Raw genomic sequence first — 26,423 nt, 5'->3', positions numbered from 1 at the left:
TGGGTGGGAGACTTGCTGTGCAGCTATTTGAAGAACAAGTTGCTTTGGGATGGCAGCTAGTGACACTCACTGTAGCCTTTTACCTTCACCTTCTCTACAATAAAGTGTCCACTAGGCAGATTCTGACCCCCAGGTCCTTGCCTTACAAATTCCAAGGTCTGTGCATGCCCACTTCCAGACAAGGCCAACTGTTCCAGCCTATCCCACTGATAGCTCTTCCTCTTCCCTGCCCCTGTCACCTATCCATGAATAATTTGCCACAGGCCACATTATAAGCAGATAAGTAAAAGTGAAAGACATCCCTACTACCTTGTTCTGAAGTCAAGCAAGTGAGTGGATGCAGATGGCTCTCCATCTTCAAATGTCACCACCTCATTCTCTTATTACTCTCCCCTCAGCTATTCTTCCCCTCTCTAACACTTGCACAGCAAAGTTTACATTTATTAGTTTATGCTTTCCACAGTGACATGTCCCTCATTGTCAAAAACAAACATTGCACTTGGAAATTCAGGTCAAACACACCCTAAGTCTGTTGTGCTCACTAAGGATTGCACTTGGCAACCAGCTAGCTGTCTTTGGAGTCAATCACTTCTCCTTCATCATGTGCCTTTTCTTTAGTGGAATGCAGTACAGATACTGCCCAAGTCTGATTCTAGCCCTCAAGCGATTGTAAGGCAAATCATTTTGCCTCTTTATAACACAGTTTCATAAAAAGTTTGGGAAGGCCATAGGGAAACCTACTACTTTGTAAGCAAACTTTAAAAAAGAAATAGGAGTTAGGCAAGTGATAGCCTTTCTGCATGGCTTAGTAATGCTGCATATAACACCACTGGGTCACTAAACATAACTCCTAGTGACATGTGTGGAATACTTCCTGATGAGTTATTGGTCATGGGGGCCCCAAAGACTCTTAAAACAATCCAGGCTCTCATCAACTCTCTTGAATGTCCATCAGAACTACATTGTCAAGTTAACACTTGACAGCACCACACATCTGTCATGCAAATTACAGGGAAATCAACCTGGAGCAAAGCTGGAAGTTTGCTCCTCTCTGGCCAGCTTTAGTTCCAGATGATACAACCTAGGCTGCCAAGAACAAAAAGGCACCAATGTTCTAGCTGAGAACCCTATGAGCTACAATACCAATCATCCAAGCAGGTTAAATTTACTGGAACAACAGTGTCACAACTGCACAAAGGCCACCAAGCACTCTCTGATCTAAGCACTCTCTGGTTTTGAGGCCCAGTCCACAAGAGGGAATTCATGTCTAATACCGTAAACCCAGTTTAAAGCTCCATGGCTCAGGGGGTCCTGGTCCTTAGGAAGGAACAATTAATGTTGTTTACTAAATCAACACAGTGCTGAGCTGCCTTATAAATATATACTGGTCTTAATTAGAAATTTCTCTTTATAATGAGTGATGAGTTCAGAGAAACGTATTTGCCTGAGATGCTGAAAATAAATGATGATGAACAGGACACTCGTGTCACCTCCTCCAAACAATGTGTTAAAAGGGGGTGGGAAGGATATAAGTACCCTAAGACAAGAAAAGTGGTGAAATTCTCTTTTGGACACTGCTTAGTCAATACAGTCATAATCCAATAGCATTAGCAACTGCTTAAAATGGCTCTGCATAAGACTGAGCCTGTCAATAATCAATTGTAGAACAGAGAGGAACAAGCATGGCCCTATCCATCCCTGATGACTTAGGAGACAAGTGGCAGTCATTTTCTTTAGCTGTTTATCAAGTAATGGGCCCATTGTGTTCCAAAAGACAGTTAGAAATGCAGGGTTACATACATGGTCCTGGTTAAACCCATGGATCATACACTCAAAAAAAAAAAAAAAAAGAACACACAAACTAAAAATGATGAGTGTAGGAGAGTGTTTAATAAGGAGGTGGGAGTATTAGTTATTGGAAGAAGAGAGAGAATGACAATAATCAGAATTCTCTCTCTCTCTCTCTCTCTCTCTCTCTCTCTCTGTCTGTCTGTCTTGTCAAAGAACAAATGCAGTAACTGATTTTTTTTTAAAAAAAGCTGATACTCAGAAGACTACAAAAATAAAATACTTATTTTAGGAGGACTATATAAATTCTTTTTTAAATAATATAAGCTAAAGAACTGACATAAAGGTTCAAAAAATAGGTGGGATATATTGATAAGAAATCAACATAATAGTAACAAGGTGGGATGGTGATTTGGGGGTTTAAAATGCAAATAATATGGAATTACAGCCTGAGAAGTCTGTGGTTCACAGTGGTAGAAAAAAAGGGGGGGGGCAAGGCAGCATGCAAATCACTTCTGCAGAACAGATAACCAAGCCACGTCTGAGCAGAGTAAAAATCAACCAGAATGTGAGGAAAGGGGAACCTTAGAAGACAGTCAGAGAAATAGGCAGTGCCTAGCATACTAATGACACTTCAGTTAGACTAACCAGGAAAGGCTTAGGATAGGTGTGAGGAACACTGTTCGATGCCAAATTGAATGGGAGGCATAGGGAGAGTGTCTGAGAATTGAAATGCTACCTCAATGGTTCAAGCTCTTTCCATAGGCAGATAATGGCCTACCCTCTTGAACCCCAGTCTCTACATCAGTAAAACCAGGTAGTGACTATATGGTAAAGGTGATTGGAAGCATGATTGGAAGAAATCATATATACATTCACATAGAGCAGCCCCAACATGTCCTAAGTGCTCCCTGAGAATTAGTTAACCACCACATACACTAAATTTACCCAATTTGACAGTTGATAAATGTAAGACTTCTACGAAACTCAAATGCACCATGGACAGCTACTAGGGAGCATGAATAGAGCTGGTGCTGAGCACAGGTCCATCTTAGACCTTGTTCTTGCAGCTGCATTCCTGATCCTCAGCCAGCATCCTCTGGCTAGGGTACCTCTTAGGATGAGAAGAGTCAATCCGAGAAGGCTTTGTAGTATCTTGGCCACACACTTGAATGTCAGTCTTTGTTCTGTCAGACACAGAGAGGGACCCCAGGGCCACTGAGACCAATCTTCCTTCTGCCTTCAAAGCATCTATCACTTTAAAACCAGCTCATGCAGCAGTAGGAACATGTGCCCATCTTGCTCAATACGCTTTTAACCTCAGTGCCTCACCTGACACACAGTAGGCCTAAAATAAGTACTCACTAAACAGAATAGCAGATAGCACCCCAAGGCCTCAGTGAGGGGTTCATGTGAGCGCGTAAACCCACGTAGGAGGCTGCATTTCTTGGTTGCAGTCACACACCAGCTGGGCCCCTAACACCTCCATTTATTTTTCTGCTTAGAAAAATGTTAGAAGGCGTCCCCCACCCTCCTCCCTAGGCTCCCCATTCTGACTTAGGCTGGATAAGCAACTTCAGATTGCTGAATAGCAACACGCAACACAGCTGGGTGAAAATTCCTGTGTCCTGAAATTCCTGGAAAACTATGCTGCAGAGCAAGCATTTGCAACACAGGCACAGCCCCCACTCTCAGCCCCACAGAGTCAGACACAAGGGAGGAGGGAATCAAGCAGGCAGCCTGGGCTCTGCCTTCACTTCCTTAGTAAAGCATTTTGCTTCCTCTTCAAGCACCCCACCCTGGGTAGAGATAAAGAAACCACAAGTGAATTAATTCATTACCAGCACTTATACTGCTAGCTGAGCCTATGCCTTCCAACATCCCAGGGGTGAAGCCTCATGTTCTTTCAGCCCACAGGGACCACAGAAGGTAAAGGAATCCCTTCCAGAAGAAGGGGTAAAGCATTGAGCTGATACCCTCAAGAGTAGGTATCAGATTCTGGGAAAAACCTAAACAAGGCACACGAGTTCTAAAAGCATGAATTTCAAGTCGGTATACAAATTTGCAAGTCACTCGATTTCTCTGGCTTGTTTCTTTTGGATGTCTGAGTCTCTGACTTACACGGAATCCTGGTACTTTCTGTGTAGCTGGTCTTTGCTACTTTGTGGGTTCTTTCCCTACCCTTTATCCTCTGCCCCACAATTTCACATCCCCTAATACTAGATAGGAGAGAAATAAGAATAGAAAGATAGAGGGAGAGAAAGAGGAAGAGGAGGAAAGAAGGAAGAAAGGGAGAAGGGAGGGGGAAGGAGAGAGATAGACAGAGACAGAGAGACAGAGAGAGAGGTTTCTGAATCTAATTTCTTTTCTTTTGTTTTTTCTTTGACCACAGCTCCTAATAAACTGTAACCAAACTCACTAAATGACCAACAAGCACTCATCCCCACCTTCAGGGGCCCTGAAAAGTTCCCAGAATTCCAAATATCACATAATCACAGAAATTATCTACAACTGGCAAGAACACACTTCTGCTAGAGCATGAGGCAAACCATAATCAACTGCAGTGGACAGTCCGAAGCAGCCCCACATCTCTATACCTGGAATTAAAACAAAAGCACATTCTTAACCAAAATTCCAGAATTCTCAAAAAAGTCACTACTTTTAGGAGACAGAAACTCTACCATGTAAAATACCCCAAAATTCCTAGGTTTGCTGCCTGCCTAGGAAAACCAAGTTTCTATTTGTAGGCATGTTTTCAAACGGACAGCCCTCACTAAATTAAAGTCAAAAGAAATGCCAACAGGAATTATCCTTTGAAACAAATGACATCTATCCTCAGCCAGTTTATTAAATTAAAGTGCAATTTCAACTGTATTGAAAATCTGGGACTCTCATTTATTCACTGGCAAAGAATTGTAAAGAACTTTTCTTTGTCTACTGCTTCTTTCTGTATGCCTCTGGTCATCGCTGTAGTCTCCCTTATAGATTCCTTTTCTTCTACACTCTTAGATAGGAAGGTTCCCAGGGATCTGAGTTTTGGCTTCTTTCCTGTTAATCACATTCCTTCCCTGGGCTAACTGTCCCATATCCAAGCTTTCCCTTTTCTCCTGCACCATACCTGACATCTGTACCCAAAGCCCTATGCTGGTTAGTCTTACATCAACTTGACACAAGCTAGAAGCCCTTTCTTATTACTCCTTATCCAGTATATGCTCTATGTCACAAACCCACACAAGAGCTTCCTTCTGACCTTTTTGGCTTGAAGCTTTCCAATCACTAGTCCATCAAGGACCCTGCCCTAAACATCAAACCTGCTTCTCACTTACCTCACTGAAAAACTTCCAAAGGCTTCTAACCACGTAAACTATTTGAAATTCCTACAGAAGCATTGATGGCCTCCACAACTAATCATTCTTCTCATACTCTCCTGTTGGCTCCAGACCATGACATACACTGAGTCCTGCAAACAGCATTCATATCCACCTGATTCCTAGGACTCCCTGAATGTTTCTTCCACCCAGTCTGACAACTAAAATGTACAAGTCCTGCCCCAGAATTTCTTCTGTGAAGTCTCGTCCTACTTCCAACTCCCTTTCTTGGTTCTGGTCCAGGAATCACTCTGACATGTGTATGCCTCTCTGCTTACTGGGATTCCAAACTATACCATAAGGTCTTTAAGGACAGAGAACATATAACAGTTCCTCACATAGGAACATTCAATAAATGAATCTATCCCAGTACGTATAGAAGGCATAGCCCACCACAGTGGTATTAAATATCAAAGTCTGCTTTGCAAGGACTTACTCTTATGGAAACCAAGCTTGCCCTCCAGAAGATGCTTTTTACAGCTGAAAACAGCCTTGGGGTAATATTGGCAGCTGTGAGGCCTCCAAAGGATAAGAAGTAACTGAATACCTTCTAGGGCCCCTTGACCAGATCAATAAGATCACCACACACAGAGAGACCATCACAAACAGTCACCATGGCATCAGGGATATTTTAGAACCAATCTCCACCTAACAGTGTAAACTCTGTGAGTGAAATACTGTTACAGTAACTGTTACAGAGAATGTAGATTTGAGTTCCATTCTGATAAGTGGCCACCAAGCCTTGCTGAACAAAAGCCTTCATTAGCAAAGAACATCTTTACATTAGTCTCCCAGTAGCTGAATGTTTATGTATGAACAACTTGCATATGTGATAACTGTGTTTGGCTATTCCTTTCTTATACTTCTTATATTCTTCCTTATATGGTGTTGTCAAAAGTTGCTGATCTAGTGACTTATCTCCCACACCCCTTGAAATTCTTATAGGGCTGTTCCCTGAGACGTTCTACCAGCACCTGACCAATACAGATGCAGATACTCATAGCCACCCATCAAACTGAGCTCAGGGACCCCAGTGGAAGAGCTAGAGGAAGACTGAATGAGCTGAAGGGGATTGAAACCCCATAGAAAGAACAATATCAACTAACTGGGCCACCCAGAACTCCCAGGGACTAAAGCACCAATCAAAGAGTGTATACATGGAGGGAGCCAGGACTCCAGATACATACGTAGCAGAGGATTGCCTTATCTGACATCAATGGGAGGAGAGGAGGGCTTGATGCCCTAGTGTAGGGGGATGCTAGAGGGATGAGGCAGGAGGACTGGGTGAGTGGGGAGAAGAACACCCTCATAGAGGCAAAGGAGAGGGGCTCCAGGGGAATGGGATGGGGACTTGTGGAGGGATAACTGGGAAGAGGGATATCATTTGAAATGTAAATGAATAAAATAATTAATTTAAAAATTTAAAAATAAAAATAAACACAACATGTAAAGAGAGAGAGAGAGAGAGAGAGAGAGAGAGAGAGAGAGAGAGAGGAAGGCAAATGTATATGATAAAACAGGTGGGAGGGGGTCTGGCCACAGAGAGTCCCAGAGCCAGGGAGTCCTTGGGTTGATGCACATTGCTACTCAGGTGCGCTCCTCCAAGGTCTATACCAGCACCCTATGTAACCCTCAGTGATACCGCTTGTCAAAGCATGTGAACTGTGGACCAGTGGTCCTAACTAGCATATAACCCTTCCTTTGTAGTTCTAATTTCTTCAGCTCTCCTGCCCAGGTATCCACTTCCTCCTCGATATGACTGCTTTTTCTATGTCTGAGGACAATTATCCTGATCCCAGTGAAGCTTATCTTCTCCAGGGAATCTCTAGGAACTAATGGATCCTCTCCATCTCCAGTGACAACAACATGCCTATCTCAAACAGCCATTCACAAGCATTTACATGATCTTATGCCGCCGGCGGCTGCCCGTAATTGTTACAGCAAACCATTGGTTTGTAAACAAAAACCACCACCAAAAACAGTCTCTCAAGTTCATTTTCAAGCAGATCAAACCAAAGAGAATATGTACGTACATTCAATAAAAGCTGTCTCACATAAACACTACCTTTCCCATTGAAAGAGAGATGGTGTTTCTAATGATAGCCAGTGTAGTCTAGGTAATGAATGAATTCGGTGACTCCTTTATTCAACAGACACTATTAAGCTCAGATGCATAGAAACGTGAATCTATCCACACATTAGTGAGCCCTTACTTGTCAATAGGCAACTCAGACAAGTAGGGGAACACCAAATCACAAATGTACCTCTCATGGTTATATACAATACACTATATTAAGGCAACAAACTCTTCTTGGGTGTCTGCTGTGTGACAGACATGATATTCATACAATTCTGCATGTATATCAATTACAAAGGAAAAAGAGTAACTCCCCTTCTTAGTTTTGCGTTTTACTGTTCCTAAGGAGAGTCCATCCTCACATACACCCCTGTAACATGAATGGAGAAACCCAGCTGAGCAATCACAATGTACATTAAGGACAGGGAAGCCAAAGAGAGCCAAGAGACACATTAAGACATAGCCATTGGTTATATACATGGGGGAGGGGGAATAGCCCCACCCTGCATTAACTCAAAGCTGAAAATTGGGATGAGCACATATTAAACTTTGACAGTCCACGGATCCTAAACGCATGTCACCTCTTATACATTATACCTACTTCTCAACAGCTGTGTGTGGTCCATGGCACCTGGACATTCAAAGTGCCTTCTTGAACTTAAAATTATGTCTATAGCTTCCTTTAAAAGTTTGGGAAGAGGAAGACAGCTATGTGGTTAAGAACACTTTTGCTCTCGCAGAGGACCCAGATTTGGTTAGCAGCACCTACACAGGGGTCTACAACCATCCATAACTCTACTTCTAAGGGACCCAAAGCCCTCTTCTGTCTTCTGCCAGTACCAAGCACACACATGATACACAGATATCTGGGCAGGAAAAACACTCATACATATAAAATAGAATCTTTTATAAAACAAACCAGTTTAAATCATGAAATTTACGATAATGGTTCCTTGTTATTTACTCTCATGTCAATAACGTATCAGCTGATATGGGGTTAACCAAGAGCCAAGACTGGCCTTACTTTATTGAGGTCTAGGAGAGAATTTGTATACTAGATTCCAGTCTAGACTCACATGGGGAAAATTTCTAGCACAGTCTAAGCATTGCAATGAAGTTATGGAAAATATCACCAAAGAATCTTAGGCTTTAAGTAAGGTTTGAGGTTGGGCCACATTCATAGCTATCCCAGGGTGCATATAACCCTCAGGCTACATACAGAAAATACCTTCTATGGCAAGAGAATCTCTTATGAGTTTTACTTTGACATAGGATTAATTCCTGCACAAAAACCAAAAAGCTAGAAAGATCAGTACTCAGCTACCCTCTCATTCATCCTCCTTACCCACATGGCCCACGAATAATTGCTTTACATGGAATGGGACAGTGATAATGTGGCTGGGGAGCAAAATGTGGCCTGAAGACAGAGAGTCTCGGTCCTCTGAGCTAATTAGAGATACATTAAACTAACCTGAAAAGCACCTAAGCCCCTCATCATCACAGGTGACTAGCCTGCTGTTGATGTCACTTGTTACACAGAAGGTAGTAGTTAATTCTAAGTTGAGACAAAGAAGTAGTTAAACCTTATCAGCCTTAAAGTCACCTCAACCTCGGCATCCTTTACCTCCCAGCAGCTTTTAAAATGTGCTTCTTCGGCTTCCATGGAAAGATCACAGCTGGAAGGCCACAGAAACCCATTAGACTCCTCAAAACAAGTCATGGGATCTGTACTTCTAACATCATAGATTTCTTCTGCACTGCAAAAGCCCCATTCGGATTTCAGCACATCCCTCCCCCAAAGCAGGCAGGCTGCAGCCTTGTCCTTTCTAACCTAGATGGAGCAGACAGACTGCAGGAGGATTAGTCTTTCTGGGATCCCTCAGATCTGAGGCTCATCACTCTCCAAGCCCACTCTTCCCCATTCCCTTCGCCCTTCAGAACTAAGCATGCAAGAAACAGGGCCCCATCTGGAGAGGCCAGAAGCTTGAGAAAATGAGATGGAAGGGAGAATCCTTGAGTGTCCTCTGACCTTCCAGCCTCTCCGGCCCTTTTCCTGCTGCTTGGATCACAAGCAAGTGATTTCAGCTCTGCTATCCAGCTTATCTTGCCTCACAAGGGGTGTCCTCCTTTTTATTTCAAAGCAACTTCTTAAGTAAATAAGCTGCGCGCTCTCTCAGTGCATTTTCTCCATGCTCCAGGGCCGCAGGCAACACACTGCTGATTGCACCTGCAGGAGCAGCTATGGGGTCGTTTGGACTGGACTGTGTCTAAGGTAGAGATTTCAGCCCCAGTGTGTCCAACAGCCATAGGACTGCAGAGAGACTTTCTTCTACAGACTTCACACCGCCGCCCCACCAAACAACTTCAGGAAAACCAAGCCGGCAGAGGAGAAGCGAAATGACAAGGGAAAGGTGAATACTGTCTCACCACGAAATTTGGAGGAAAAGCTCCCCAGTCATTTTCTTAGCTGCAGAGATACTGTACTTGGAGGTGGGTAAAGAAACTCAATTGGTAAAGTGCTTGCCCTGAAACATGAGGACCTGAGCTTGATCCTCGGAGCACTTATTTTTAATAGTAAATGTGGTGTGCACTAGGGAGATGGAAAGGCGGCTATTGAAGGCTCACTGGCTAGCCTCCACCCCCACCCCCACCCCTCACCCTCCCAAATACTCCCCACCCACAGCCTACCTGGTAATTTCCAGGCTGGTAAGAGCAATCTTTCCCTCCTTTTTGAGAAAGGCAGACATAGACAATGTCTGTAGAACAAGAGAGCAATAGCTGACCTTCACTCATGTGTGTGCATTCAAACACACACACACACACACACACACACACACACACACACACACACACACACATTGTATTTATCTAAATAAGGATCCTAAATATTTCACAACTGGAAAACCTGTACCAGAAGCTGAATGGTCCCAGGATTCTTGCCCTGCCTTTCTGCCAACACCACTTTCAGGCCCATGTTTTCCTTGCACACTATAGAAGTCATCCCTACAAAAGCTGAAAGCATTCATCATTTCTAGGTCTAGATGCAAAGCAAGTTTATCATGGCATAAAGACGTCGGCAGTTCAGCCCAGTGACTATGAGGTCAAATTATTTTTAAAGCTATTGGTTCCTGGGATTATAAGAAAAGAGAACTTTGGAAAATGCAGCAGCTAGGAACCTGGTCAGCAGTCAAGGTCTTTAGCAGGCACAGACAATGACACATTTAAAGGGGGCCCCATGTCGCTTTTAAATAGGTCACCCAAAGACACCAATTCCTGGAGACCAGCAACAGTAATAACAACCCACTGGTAGTGTCGCTTTCCAAACAGATCAGGAAGAAAGGCCTGGGGAGCCATGCTTTGCCCTTCTTTGCTGGCCACAGCCTGTCACCTGCAACATAGCCCCCAGAGAGCTCAGCAAATAAACATCCCATTTAAGCTAGAAAAGCCTAGGAGAATGACTACAGTTATCCTTCCATTTAAATACTACCTCGTACCTCTGAATCTGCAGCAAATACTTGCAAACAATTCTTCCCTAAGTTACTTCTTCTCCCACCCCCTTTACAAAGTATATTCCTCCATACCCTACCTCCTCCCACTCTCCCCAGCCATAAAATTTCCCACTCTTGTGGTTGCAAAGTGGCACACGTGTCTGTGATAAAGTGTGGTCACTGGTTGGAGGGAATCACACACATACACACATACACACTCAGTGTGACATTGCTATCACTGGACAGCAACGAGTCTTCTCCACCAGGGTGGGTGCAGAGAGGTGCTTGCTACCTGAAGCCCATGATATCTGGAGGTCCCTAAGAAAAACGTTTGCGCAAGCGCAAGGCCCTGGGTTCAGTCCCCAGCTCCAAAAAAAAAAAAAAAAAAGAAAAGAAAAACGTTTGAAAATGTAAGATCAGGTCTGGTACCTTGTAAGGGGCTCAGTCAAATTATGATTTAGTGAAAGGTTTAATTTCATCATCATATATCCACCTCCGTGATCCTGCCCCTCCTCTGACACACATGCAAAGAAAAAGAGAAGAATAAACACAGATAAAAGAGCTTGGTTGTGTTGTGTGTGAAGGAAAACAGAAAGCAACAGGAAATCAGAAGTCCAGTAAAATAACCCAGGAACCTCCATTTCTCACCAGCCCTGAGTGGGTGATGGGCATTTCCTGGTACCTAGGAACGAAAAGGTTAAGTCTGAAGAAAGTGTCCTCCTTCGTCGATGCTCCTCCAGCTGCTATAGTTCTGTCCAGTCTCCGGTTACTTTGCTGCAAATTGGGATTTTTAGGATGAGAACCGAACGCTCATTTTTCATCCATTTCCACGTCTTCTCATATTCGCTCTCGCTCTCCCTGGCTGGGATCAGCAAGGCTCCTGGGACTGGCCCAGCTGATAACCTCCTGTCCCCAGAATTTGACATTTTGCTTATCTTAGACGTCCAGGGAGGCAGTGCTCCATTTCACGACGGAGACACAGGCCATTTGTGTTAATGGGGGGAGCTGAGTGGGAATAAAATGTCACGCTGGGGGTCTGGGCGCTCCATTTTAAGAGAAGGCAGTGGCCAAGCTCAAGCTTGGTCTCACACCTTCTATACATAACAAGTTCAATGACACCCGGGGGGTCTGCATCTCCTCACCCATTCACAAAGGTGAAGCTGCTCTCTGACTGACTTGGCTGTCTGGGGACTGCATACAAAGAGCTGTGAATAAGGTCCAACTGAAAAATCACGGTCAGCAACCCCATGCTTTTGGACTGCAGGAACACTGCAATAATATTTGATTTGTGTGTGTGTGTGTGTGTGTGTGTGTGTGTGTGTGTGTGTGTGTGTCCCTGGAAGTCCCCTTGCCTTTGCTTCAGCATGTTTAAAAGTGAGATAGAAGAAAATGGTGAAGGCGGACAAAGTTCAAAGGGATGCCTTGAAACTTCTGCAAAGCTGCACCCATACACAGATGTTCTTACATAGTGCAGGAGGAGCCCCGAAGCCAAGCGACTATGCAGAGAGCTTTCTACACTTTGTCTCTCCAACGCCCTCAGAAACTCTGAGGACTGGTTTCTTATGATCATAACAGAATGTGATAAAGAAGGTAGGCTCTGAAGCCAGAGAGTCTGGGTACCAAACCCAGATTGGCCTTTTTTCAGCACAATCATAGACAGATCACTCCACCCCCATCTCTCAAGCTCCTAACCTACATGGTAGAATTATAGTTGTGGGTCAAGAGTCATTCAAAGTTGCAGGAGCTACTCCGTACATGCAAAGCAGTTGCATGGCTGTCGGGAAAATGCTCTGTGGTTGTTAGGTGTGGCCAGTTATTGTTATTTATCACAGCTAATGAAGAGGATGCTTCGCAAACTTTATCCAAATCTGTACAGTCTGTAAATAGACAAAAGTGGATTTCAGTCAGGACTATTTTTCATCCCGGAGATCACACTCTTAGACACGATCCTAAATTTTGTCTGAGTTCGGAATCTTTCTGCCCCCGTTTCTTCACCTGCAAAACTGATGTCCATCACCTTGACCTTCCAGGACTGTGAGGATTAGATGAGCCAATAACTATGAATGCACCAGAATTTCAGGCACGTGGCAGCATTCTACAATGGCAATAGTGATAACAGCTCCTCTATTACTTTGTCCTCAAAAGGGCAACTGACCTAGGCACAGCCACACCCCAAAGCACTCACTGCTATGGACCTACTCCTCAGAGTCAGCGAGCAACCCAGTAGCCAGAGGGCATATGCACATCCTCATCCCATCCCCCAAGCACATCCTGCACCCCATCTCTCTGCCTTATGAATGACTGAGGGGAACTCAGCTGATGGCCAGCTGCCCCGAGGAACCAGAAAGCCTCTTTTCCAGGGCAGCCTGCAAAGGGAGATAGGGGTCTTGAAAATAATTAGCCCCCAGTGCTGGGCCTGTGGTATCTCATTACTAAATGCAAATTCGAGTTCACGTGCCACTCCGAGGCTCCTGGCACAATGCCTGCCTGACCCTCAACCTTGCTGAATGTGGTCCAAATCGTTCCCAACTTCCCGCCCCTTTTTCAGCTTGCAGCTGGTGTTCGGTCTCCACAAAGGGGGTGGGGGGAGGCTGCTCTCGGTCCAGCGAAGGGAGAACAAGGAAAGGGGTCTTACTTCTTTAAGGGAGGAGGCAGGGATGTTATGGGAGGGAGAGATTAGAAAAAATTGTTCTTCCCTCAGCAGTTAAAAGAGGGATAATTGGAGCAAGTGGCAGGCGGCTGTTCTGCCATTTAGCATACAGCATACCCAGGAAATCTCACTTGGTAATCAGGAGGATAGCAGGAAAAAGGAGCAATCAGACCCCTATTCAAGCTCCGTTTAGTGACAGCCCTTGTTGGCTGGCTGGCTGGCTGGGCTGGGCTGGTAGTGAGCAGGGGCTGATCCCACAGAAAGTCTGAATACTAGGTGGGGAGTCAGGGCTCGGGAGCACAGTCCCTCCTTTGGGTTCATTGTAAGATCTTTCTGCTGTTTCTCCTTCTCTATACCACAGAGAAACTTTGGGAGGGAAGCTACTTTTCGATTGTTCACCGTGTTCTTATCCCCAGGCTTCCAAGGGCTTAAGAGTTGACACGGATTGCCATGTTACAATTGCAACAGAGTGTACATTCAGAGAAAGAACAGGAGTTGACCGTGTTTCACTCCAACATAAAGTTCCAATTGGGGCACTCCTGGTAGCATAACACTGTACAAAGAACCTTGGAGAATGCTTAGGGATAAGCGGTCTCCTCTGGGGAGGACATCCCTCTCTGCTTCTGAGACTTGGGAGGAGAGAGGTACAATTTTAAGTAGAAAGAAAAGCCATTGAAATTTGCTTTCTGGAAGGTATACAAAGACCACACGGCAGTGATGAGACCTCAATCAAACCAGCTTGACTACCACTCAACCAAATGGTATGTGGTATCGTGTAGCCTCATCTTGGGAGATTTGTTCAGGAGAAGGGGTCAGCTCAAACCTTCTCCGTTGTTCCCTTTTCCCATCCTCCCTACAACAGGCTGATTTCATGTTAAATGAAATCTTCAGGGAAACTGGGACTAAGTTTTATATGCCTTGGCAGTGAATCGATGCTTCGCAACTATAAGGTTGCTGAGAAATTCAATGTGTGCACTTTCATAACTAAGAATACTTTAAAATAATTATCTCAACTCGTTTCAAAGGAATAACAAATTTTCCATAGCCTAGAAGAGTATACTTGTCCTTAGAGGAAGCTGGGGACACCTATTCACTCTCTGGCCACTCGGCTTCAAGGCTCCCATCATAGGACTGAACTAGACAAATGGACCATTAAAGGTGCTGGGCCATGATGCCCTCAGTAAGTTCCAAACCACATTTATCATTTGAAAACTCTTTTATCTGCCCTTCTTCTGTCCTTATTGACAGTTACTAGTTGAGAATCAAAACATCTTGTTTATAAACCTAAGACCTAGAAGTAAAAACCTAAAACAACTTCTCTGTGCACATATCATGTGCTATGATGCTTGCTATGACTCCTGAGGACATGAGCAGCAGACTGAAGTTTTTACAAGTTCAGAAGTCAGTCTCCCACAATCCCTCACCCAAGAGAGAAGACAGTGTGTCTACTACCTTACCCTTGGGTGGCTCAGGTCTCCCACACCAACTATCTCTGTTGTCTTCTACTTTTCTCAGATGGAATCAGAATACCCCAAAACATATAAAGAGATGGATGCGTTTATGAATTCTTTCTGGGCTCTAATACAGGCATATTTTAGAGCCATTGAGGCATGTAGAGCCAGAGAGGTCAAGACGTTTTGAAGTAACACTGCAGGCATGCTGCAGATGATTGGACTGCTAGGATATCTCCAACAGGCCCTAACTGTACTATAGGAAGCTGCAGGAATCCACCAGGGTGCCCCTGCTCTCAGAACTAGTAAAGCACCGAGCAGATCCTCACGCATTCAAATGGAAGGGTTAGTGCAGCAAACTGGGACAATTGGGTGCTTGATTCATAGGATGCACTACTGTGGGAAAGTACCCTGATTTCTCTTCTGTGGTATGTGTGATAGGATGGGGGAGAGGGTGTGACTTCATGTCCATTATCTACTTCATATTGTCTTTAGGAAAATGGCATGTATTTGTTTAGGCTCCTTATCACGATGTGTAATATCTGCTTGACACTTAGAAACAGCTCTGATTCTCCCCGTTCACATTTTACAGGTAAGTGTTCATCCTTACTCTCCAACCTATGTGTGGAGGCAACAGACATTTTGTAATATTCTTCAGCGTAATTTTGTCATTGGCCAGACATGATGGCAATTACTAGGATCAGCAGGCTTCAAGTCATCCACAGTAAATTCCATTACCTCCCCAATATTGGTTTTCACCAAAACCTTTGGGTTGTTCTCTTTCCAGGCTAGCCAGATATGCCAGATGTTACTTATCACAGAGTCTATGTGCACTGCTTCTCACAGTTCAGGAGAAGAAATCTGAACCTTTCAGAAAGAAGAATTATTAAAATATACATATTGAATTTAAGCACTAAAAAATCAACTGCATTCAGTCTGTTCTAAAGAAATTCCACAGAGGACTGAATAACACATACACACAAAAATAGAGAAAAGACAATATATATATATATATTATACACACATATACAGTGTTGATTCTTCCTGCTGAAAGTGCTGATCCAAACCTGCCTGGAGGAAATGAAGTTTTTTTGACACACACACACACACACAAAGAGACACACACACAATCAAAAAAGATCCGCAAGTTAACAACACATTTGCAGACACCCTGGTCCCCTAAAGGAAGAATGCCAGCTTTCACTGTAGGTTCTGAGATCCTCTGGGCAAATGGGAAAGCAAGTGATGTCAGCCGTGTCTCTAGGAAAACGTTTTGGAGTCAACCAGGCTCCGAAAGGCACCTGCTTATAAGAAGCCTTTTAATATTTTAACTGCATTCCAGTGACGTGACTTTGTGTGTTTCAGTCCTCTCTGGTCCTTTCTCCACCAACTTTCTTCCCTATGAGTTCAATGAGAAAGAATCAAAGCCAACAAGGGTGTCCAACCTTCAACACTACATGACATTGTCATCTACAGAGGACAATCTGTTGAACCCCTTTTCTAGATATCTTGATAAGTAGTCTGGGAACCTCAGGCTGGATATATCTATGGACCTAAAGGGCCACCATATGTGCACAGCATCTCTTGACATCATAGGTAAAATCTAGCCAGTAGGGAATAGAAGCAGAACAGCTGGAGAACATTTCCACATCAGCCCAATGTACATTGTGAAATGGCGCCTCCAACCCAGTTCCCAACGTGTCAGTCTCCAACATGTTCCACCTGTAAAAATAAACTTAGTTTTGACATAAAAATATTTTAACGTAGCTCCTAGTACATAAAGTTTATAGCAAGTGTAACCTGCTTTATAAGGGATGGACAATTCTCAAAATATTTTAAGAATAGTCACAAACACATGCTAAAAACAAAACCTAAAGCAGTAGGGTCCTTACCTGAGTAGATCCTAGGAAGGAGGAATAAGATATTTACCTGGCTCCACCCTCTTGACACAGAATCAAAGGGAAAACTATTTCCTCCTGGTCATGAAAATGAAATCTCTGGCCAGGGTGGAGAACTAACATTCCAGTTGGGCATGCAAATAGCCTGGCTAAGAGACCACCCATCAGGGAGGCAGGACATCCCTTGGAAAGCAGGTTCACCTTAAGCTTCTTTAAAGAGATTGGTGAGATAGTTATTTCTTTCATAAGAATCATCTTCCTTCCCCAGAGTCCCGCCCCTAGGAACTGCGTGAGTTTTGGCTGACTGAGTCCATGCACCTGAGTCTTCCCTTTCTTCTCTTTTGTCTTTGTATTTCAGATCCTAGTCACAGCCTAAGTGTGCTTTGGAGGTCTTTATTCTTTCTCTAAAGCCCACCTTCCAACCATGTGGCTTCTTCTTCACTATGCACTTGGCCACTATGCCAGATTACTTCAATTGGTAAGGCTTCCTTCCTTCCTTCCACTGAGATTACAGCTCTTCTAGGATTATAGCTTGCTTGCTATTTGCTTGCTTGCTTACTTGCTTGTCTTAATCTAATAAAGTTTTCCACTAGTTTTTTTTTTTTAGTCCATTCTTAAATTCTTTTATTAATGAGACTAAGATCCCCAGGAAGGGAGCCTGATTTCCAACCTCACTCTGACGTCTTTGACCCTGTCCTGGTGGTTCTTCATCTTGATTAGTACACTGGGATCATATGAGAAGCTTTAAAAATAGAGAGTTGATGAGATCCCACCCCTGGAGATGTGGATGTAATAAGCCTGGGTATGGCTGGAAAGTTTCTCAGTTCCCCTAAGGTGATCTTAATGCTCAGCTGGGGTTGAGAATCACTGCTCTTCCTTATAGAACACCAGCACCTCCATGAAGTGGCATATATAGTTAGCAATGCAAAACATGTCAAGAGGAATCATGATGTAACCCATTCACATCATCCATACCCTCCCAAGATACACATGTGTGTATCTCACAGCCTCCGTCTCCTACCCTCTCAAGATGCACACCTGCCCTCATTGGCTCCCATACACTTTTTTTTCTTTTTTTTCTTTTTTCTTTTTTTCGGAGCTGGGGACCAAACTCAGGGCCTTGCGCTTGCTAGGCAAGTGCTCTACCACTGAGCTAAATCCCCAACCCCACTCCCATACACTTGATCAGCTCAGTGATTTCTCCTCCCCAAATCAAAGCCCAAAGTGAGTGCAGAGGGCCAGGAATTTAAACCTTATTTATATTTGTCATATAAAAGTACTTCCTCAGATCTAATACCAAACAGAAGTTAGGAACTTAGTGTGCAAGGTGAGGACAGCTTACATTCTACGCAGGTAAACCTTTCTCTCCGTCTCCCTCCTTCCCCTCCTCTTTCTTCTTCTTCTTCTTCTTCTTCTTCTTCTTCTTCTTCTTCTTCTTCTTCTTCTTCTTCTTCTTCTTCCTCCTCCTCCTCCTCCTCCCCCTCCTCCCCCTCCTCCTCCTTTTCCTCCTCCTCCTTTTCCTCCTCCTCCTTTTCCTCCTCCTCCTTTTCCCTCTCCTTCTCTTCCTCCCTCTCCTCCCTCTCCCCTCTCTCTCTCTATCTCTCTCCCCCTCCTTTACTACCTTTCTCCCTTCTCTCTTCCCTCCCTCTCTTCATCCCTTAACCTGTCTCAAGCTATAGGTAGATCTGTGCAGTTGTCTAGGGTAGTTTGGGGAACTCCACTGGACAGGGCTCTAGTCCAACCCTTTATCTATTCACACATACCTCAGCAAATGAAACAATCAAGAAAGGAAACCATATTTAAAGTGGACCCTCATGGAATAGCCTCATTGCTAGAACAATGACAGAAGGCTCTCAAAAGGATTCTGTGACTACCTTCTAGATGCCTCTCACAGCCTAAGGGATGGAATAACAAGATTTAATTGTAACAGGACCATGTGCAGAGCTGACAGTCCATCCTCCTCCATGCTATGCATGGGTGAAGCTTGGGCTAAGGTAATGAGGAAGATGTGATGTGGAACTTTCTCATCCACCCACAGTGTTCCAAGTCTCCAAGAGCCAGGAGGGGCAGAGATAGTCACCTTGCCAATGACTCTCTTATTTCCCACTCTGTGCTAATCCTGCTGAGCTGTGCACAGACTCGGCAGTCTGAGCCATCTAGCCCTTTGAGTTGAGTCAGAGTGAACGGTTGAGTAGTCTGTATTCTCTTCCAGCTGAGATCTGGTCTTTTATTTCCATTGAGAGCAAGGAGATGAGTTTCCACCACCTCTTTGGAGAAGGAGACCCAATTATCTACCATATAGCCGAAGCTGTGCTAGTACATAGATCTGATATCTAGCCATCCCTCCTGCCTTCGCCTAATCCAGAAGTGTCTACATACAGGTGAGGGAGGGTGGTCTTACCTTCTGAGCAGAGTGTGCCGCCATAGCCAGTGGTAGAACAGTCACAGGTGGGATGACCATCCAAGAGGAAGCAGATCCCACCATTTTCACAGGGACGCTCGCCACAGGGTCCCTCTGCTTCTAACTGGACACTCTGGCTCCCGAGAAGCCGAGGTTCCGAGTTGCCATACTTGAGATCCAGCATTAATCCCTTAAAGCCAGGCATGTTCTGTACTCCATCAAGGGTCAGGGCAGAAGGTCGAATGTCAGCGGGGACGCCACCGAGGAACAAATCACTGACCACATCCATGTAGGGCCGCTGGGGCCGTAGCTCGCCAGACTGGCCCTCACCATCAATCACCAGCCCAGTGCGCACACGGTCACGGCTCACCATGAGGAAGTGCCAACTGCTGTCGTTCACCTGCTTGTTGGACAACACAGTGGTCTCGGCGCAGTCCATGCTAAAGCGGAGCTGAACACGGCCATCCACCAGGGAGAGGCAGAGGAAGTCACAGACACCACCATCATCCAAATACAGGAGCAGCCCAGTGGAAACATTGGTCTTGAACTGGAAGCTCAGGTCACTGCGCGTGCTAGCATCCCAGCGCAGATAGCGGGCCCACTGGTTAGGGAGGCCCATGAACTCCAGACCCAGGCAGAGCCCCACCAGGGAGCCCAGAAAGATGCTCACCTTCAGGGTGAAGAAAACTGAGTGGAGGGTAAAGCTCATGTTGGCTGCTGGGTGGGAGCAGAGAGGAGCAGGCAGGCCAGGGAACGGCCCTGGGGGCGGGAGTTAGGGGATAGGCGTTGGTGAGGGAAAGGAAAGAAAACAGAGTGGTACAAGAAAAGACAAGAAGAACACACACGGGAATGCTAGGAGGAAAGGGGAAGGAGAAAAAAAAAACAACACGGCCCTAGATAGGCACACAGGCAAGAAATTCAATAAAGAGGCAGAAGAAACAGACAGAGAATGTCGGTCGGGTGAGGCAAACCAGGGATGAGGCAAGGAGGAAGTATCTTTCTCCAAGAAAAGATCTCAGCTATCCATGTGGATCCGGAGGCCTTGATTCAAGGAGAAGTAGCCCAGGATGGGAACAAGCCTTCAGCAATGTCTTCCTCCCAGCAAATATGTCCTAGCCAGGGAAACCAAGGACCGGGCTGGAGCTCAGGGTGCCGTAAGAGGGAAGTGAGCCAGGTGAAAGGTAGCCCCAAACCAAGGACCAGTGCTGAGGTTTGACTGTCTACCAGCAGCAGACCCTGGGAAGGGGAACCGCAAGCAACTGAGTACTCAGGTGGAGTGAGGCCCCGAGCGGAGCGGAAGCTGATTCAGGCTTCATGGTGCTGGCCAGAGGCAGTGCTGCCCATAACAGAGCTCCCAGGATGCCACAGAAAAGACCTGTTGAGGAAGAGAGAGAAGAGATGAAGATCAGGGCTAAGCACCAACTATTACACCCTCTGGCACAAAGATGGATGGAGTGCTGATATCCCCAAACTGTTCTAGATGTTTCTCTCAATGCTACTTCACACAGGACAGGGACCCAGTTCTCCCGTGCCACGGGAAACCCCAAGTCCAGCTCCTAAGTACACAGTTAATTTTTCCAAATTTAAAATGCAAACGTTGTAGAATGTCCCCAACGCTATGTCAGCACATTTTTGGAAACAGCCAGACTTGAAACATTAACACTTAAAAACATGCAAACACCCATGTAGATATTTGCTTACTTATCTATTGAAATCATTTTTTTCTTTTTCAACTTTACCATCCATTACTTAAGTATAAGATGCCCAGTTCCTTAAATTTTAGAAATATATATATATTTTTTTTTCAGGGAAAGTACATTACTAGACAAAAAGGACACAGTCTCTAACCAAATATTAGGGATACCTTCTTTAAAATACAAACTTTAAGGTTAAAAATACTTGAAAGGCTGAGTTTGGATTCTAATTCCTGTTCATTAAACTTAAAATTATATTCTAAGCCTGTTTGCATTTCTACTTAATAATTTGAAAAATGGATGAAATAATGGCCCCTTTCCAAGATTGAGGCAAAAAGAGGTGAGATTAGTGTGGTATGACCCTAGCATAAGTTTTGTACCTCATAGGCGATCAACATATACTAGGTTGGTTTTGTTCTTATCTCTAAAATGAAAAGGAACAGGTGCTACATGAGGTAGGTGTGTGTGTGTGTGTGTGTGTGTGTGTGTGTGTGTGTGTGTGTGTGTGTGTGTGTGTGCGTGTGTGTATGTGTCTGGTGAGGGCAATGTATATGTGCACAATATTCAAAAGTTATGAATAGCTAATTGTCAGACACAGAGTGAATCAAGTGCATTTGATTCTGACCAGAAAGGCAGCAACATCCATTGAGCTTAGGACCTGGTTCCTGAAGGGAGTTGCTGATCTACCTAACCAAGCTGCTGAGTTCTCTGTTCAGATGAAGCAGTCGGCATAATTTCCAAGGGCTGTGCAATTTGCTTCTTACTCCTTGTCACAGTTGGCAATTCACAGCGATCCTCAGTGGTCTCCTCAGAGCATTGATGCTAACTTTAGTTGCAATGAAAACATCAGCAAAAGCTAGCTCATTCTGTTCTTTGAAAAGAAAAGATGCTATTCCTTTAATCAGGGATAAATCCCTGTTCTGCATGAACAACCAGCCTATATCCACAACAGCCTGGTCAAATCTATCATCAGAAAAGTCTTGGTTCTATGAAAGTGTTTTACCCAAAATTATTTCCTGGAGTGTGGTATAGGAACACCCCATAGACTAAAGGGATACCCAATGTGGACATAGAAATATATTAATGCTGGGTAGTAAGTGTGGTGTGTGTGTGTGTGTGTGTGTGTGTGTGTGTGTGTGTGTGTGTGTGTGTGTGTGTGTGTGTTAGTGCTGCTTTGGTAAAAAAGAAAGTCAACTATACTCATGTCAACACTACCAGCAACATCTTGTCACAGACAATATGTAATTTAGGCTTGTAAACATCCAGGAAGAAGAGTCCAGAATAATAGGAAGTAATGGCAGGGGACTTGACAAGCATTCTCCAAGAGAAGGGAAACTCTAGTCTACGTAACTCTACCTCATCCCAGGCACTACCAAATCAGCTCAGCATAGCATAAGTCACTGTTATATCTAAGGGCATCACAAACTGGTTGAGGACAAGTTGATTTTGGAGACAGTAAATTACAGAAATAAGTCAGGTACTGGAACCAGATTTTTTGTTGTGGTGATACTCTGGGGACTGAGGAAAGCAACTTCTTCATTACAGTGCCTACCATAGGACATTGTCATGTAACAGAAACCATGAAATGTCTATACAAAGACTGAACCATAAACAGAATTTAAGACCCACTATAAAGTCCTTTGACTTCTATTCCATGCTGAAGCCTCTACATGGCCCCACTGTATACAAGGACAACAGTGCAAGGTATGGGTTCAAGTTTTCAAGATGCCAGCCCCAAGGGGTCCTAGAGGGCAAAACAATACCTGACAAACTGTGGAACCCTGTGAATGAATGAAGAACCTCACTGCCCAGGTGTCCACCTATGAGAGTGGATAGTGGGAATTTACCCATCTTGCTTTACAGTAGCCACACTAATCCATGCAGATGGAATCCACCTTCAGATTCTTGTCCTTCCTCCTCAGTCAGATTAGCATTGCCGATACCAACATCCCTACACTGTACATCAGAAGGGATCAAAGGGTCTGAATGAGAAGAGCCAAGCTTTTAATCCCAGAGGTGCCAGACAGGCCTCATGTAGGAATGGCATCATTAGAACCAGTTTGTCAAGGCTCAACACGCTATTGACTAGCCACATTCTCTCCTCAAGCTTGTTTCTTGAGCTGGAAACATTCCTATGACCTTTGGGAATTTGTTCAACTGACCAAAAGCTATATATGACCTTATATTAAGTACTCAAGGCCCCCACCCAACTGCTGCTAGCAACTGTACTATAGCTTTCTCCAGTCATCTAGTAGAGAATGACAGGCTCAAGAAATTGAACAAAGGAGAACAAAAATTCTTTATGACCCAGTCAGCCAATGGCCATCCATCCCTGAGTTCCAGGTCATCACAGGCAGTTGGGGTTCAGGTGATTGGCTTCAGAACCCAGAAGGAAGGATGAGGATGGTACTGAAGTTCCAAACACTTATCTGTTGTGTGGGAACCAAGCTAGAGAGGGAAAGTGAGTGACATTATCTAATTGCCAGCTAATTTACATAATTGTCGAACAGCACCGTTTTTAATGTTGGGTGAACATCTTTGCAAATGTCTCATATTCCGGCTGCTTAGGATACAAGGGAGACCTTGCACAACTCTGACATGTGGGCTATTTGCCACAGCGATGGTTCAGAAGATCTGACTGCCATTTGCCCTCCCCACCCACTCCTTTCTTTTTTCAATGGCCATGGAGGTTTCATTGACCTTGAAACAAACTCAAGAGATAAGACAGTGTCTAAAACTAGAACGGTTGGGATAGCATGATGACAGCCATCCTCTACTCATAACTACAATGCCCAGGTGGGGTTTTCGATCTTTCCTCTAGAGTCTAGAACCTTCTTAACTGTTTCATTTCTTGGATTCCTCACCAGACTCTAAGGGTTTATGGTCCTTTGATCCCCCTCACTACACCTTTCATCCCATAGGTAGAAGTCCTAGTCTGTACCATGTATATGAGATTCAAGTGACTCTCAGATCACATGACCCAGGATGACCCATTAGGGTATTCCAGCCTCTTGATCACAGTAAATGATTTAGAGATAAGTATGCCATCAAACCTAGTCAAATTAGAATTAATGCTAGAACTTTAATTGAAATTATTGGGAACATGACCCTCTTACTCTTTTTTGCCATGTTATTAAACTCTCAAAGTCAATACTTGGTGACAAATACCACTCTCACTATTAAAGATAATTGTTTCTGAATGAAGAGCCAAGACAAGTAGAAAGACATATTTCAAATGGCATTCTTTTGAAATCTACGTCTAATGAGGTCTGGCAAGGAGAGAGTTCTAGGACTGTACATAAGCTAAACTTGTTTTTTATTTAAACAAATTTGAGTTGATGCAAGACCAAGCATCCTGACAAATACTATTCTAGTAACGCTGGGCTATCAAAAGTTCTATCCTTGGTAAGTTGACAAAAACTCCCATCTCATACTGCCTCATCCATATCTGAAGGAACTCTCTGTGGTTTGAGACTCACATGCTGCCCTCTCCCAGCAACAAAGCTCTGGATGCCCATCACCCATTATCTTGGGCAAAGGCATAAGACACAGTGCTTCTCTCACTTTGAAGATAGATGGAGGTTTGTTATGAATAGTCTCAGAAATATACTCCTTCAACTAAGTTACAACCCACCCACCTACCCACTCACTCCCAACATTGTGCCTACTTTAATACATAAATAAGGTCCTGCTGCAGGCAAAGAGAGGGCAAGGCAGATTCTTCTAAGATATGAAATAGAGAATATAACAATAGAGATATAACAATAGAGAATAATGCAGAACATGGGCATTTGAATCAGGCAGAGCTGTATCTAAATCCAGACTCCTATTATTATAGGTACTTAACATTGGGCAACTCCTTTGAGTCTTTGTGCATCCAAAAGAAGGAAAGGGTTGATATTACTTACCCAATATTGTAATTTTGAACTCTATCAATTGTAAAACTGTATATAAACACAACTTTTAAACTGTGATGACATATCTAATAAAGCTGAATGTTATTTAGATTTTCATAATTTCATAATTCCCCTGCTAAGTAGATACCAACAGAAATGCTTATATGTCCAAAGACATCCAAGAATGGTCATAGCCTTATTCTCCATAGTAGATCACCAAAGTCTATCTGCAGCACAGACTACACATAAATTTTAATCTATTCACACAAAGTAATGTCCAAATTTGAAGGTGACTAGTCTTCATTTCTAGACACAACATGGATGACTCTTACAAACAGAATATTGAAACAAGTATAAGGCATGGATGGAAGGGAATGTACTGTATATGTTTCATTTATATAAAATAGAAAAGAGACAAAAAAGTATGCAATGCTGTTGGTCATCAGATTGGTGGTTACAAAGAAGAAGAGAGCAGAAGAGATAATGGAATTCATTTCAGAATCTCAGTAATGCTTCAAGGTGTTTAGTGTTTGCAAACTCATAAACTGAGCATTACCTTCTATTTGTGTATACATTTATGTTCCCTTGTGTCTGTGTATTTCAATTAAGAACACATAAAAATACTGCCTCGCATGTACTATATATCTATCCACTTTCCTATGACACCTAGATGTTTGTTTGGGAAGGGTGTTTGTGTGTGTGTGTGTGTGTGTGTGTGTGTGTGTGTGTGTGTGTGTGTGTGTGTGTTCGTGTGTGTCTGGAGATGGTTTTAAGGAAAACTATTGCTGCTTTTGTGTTGGTAAACTGGAACCCCTTACTCACACTTCCCACGGTAAAGCCAATCTCTCATCTCAGAAAAGAAGAACCAACCTCCATCTACCAGGCTTTGCAACCATCCCCATCTTTCCTAGTCTTTTCATATGTTGTTGCTCCCTTTCACAATTTCTCATGTCTAAGAAAACAACTTCGCCTTCTATGGCTGTGTTTTCCACTAGAGTATGCTGAACCACTTCTAGACACACACACCAAGTTACCCCATTTTAGAGGTGTCTATGCTTCCCATTCAGGTCAGGAAGGGGACAAGAGTCCCTGAAGCTCTCCACTCCAGTTCATCAAAAGAACTTACAAAAAGGGAATGTGTTCATTCTGAGAAAGGATGACAGACAGAGAGAAAGAGAAAAGAAACTTTTCCTTTAATTTTCAACATTCATATCCTTTTTTACTTTAAAAATAATTTCCACTGAAAATGAGAAGTAGGGACTGGAGAGATGGCTAGGCATAAGCACACTTCCTGCTCTTCCAGAGGACCTAGGTTAGGTTCCTAGCACCCAATTTGGATGATTCTCAATGCCCTGTAACTCCAGTTCCAGGAGATCTGACACCCTCTGCTGGCCTCCTCAGGCACCTGTGGCTTACACTCACACAGACACGAACACATAAATAAAAATAAATTAATACTGAACCAATTTCCATTCTTGTCAGGAATACTAATCTATTATAGAAGAGATACCAGAATAATTTGTGGGCCCTAACCAATCTTCTAGACAACTTTCTCGCCAAATAAGGAAAATGAGGTATAGTAACTAAGACTTGCCACTTTCTAAGGAGCAGAAAGCTAAGAAAGTGAGACCCGCTTGAGAGTCAGGAAGAGGTAGAAGAACAGGCCATGCTCATTGCTCATTTTCATCAAGTGCTTGGATGAAATGGAAGAG

The 26,423-nt window shown here is 43.8% G+C and overlaps 1 protein-coding gene across 7 annotated transcripts in view; it reads right to left on the bottom strand.

Annotated features, from left to right (window-relative positions):
- The window catches only part of LOC116905663 (neurexin-3), a 793,437-nt gene that overhangs the window by 702,113 nt on the left and 64,901 nt on the right, over positions 1–26,423 (bottom strand). For all 7 annotated transcript variants that reach the window (XM_032908632.1, XM_032908638.1, XM_032908639.1 and 4 more), the window contains exon 2: positions 19,122–20,496. In XM_032908632.1, coding sequence (XP_032764523.1) covers positions 19,122–19,830 — 709 coding nt within the window. In that variant the 5' untranslated portion in view covers positions 19,831–20,496. The remainder of the gene's footprint in view (positions 1–19,121; positions 20,497–26,423) is intronic.

This window comes from Rattus rattus, chromosome 7, assembly GCF_011064425.1.
Source record: "Rattus rattus isolate New Zealand chromosome 7, Rrattus_CSIRO_v1, whole genome shotgun sequence".
Taxonomy (NCBI): domain Eukaryota; kingdom Metazoa; phylum Chordata; class Mammalia; order Rodentia; family Muridae; genus Rattus; species Rattus rattus.
This window is presented reverse-complemented; position numbering and strand designations above follow the sequence as displayed.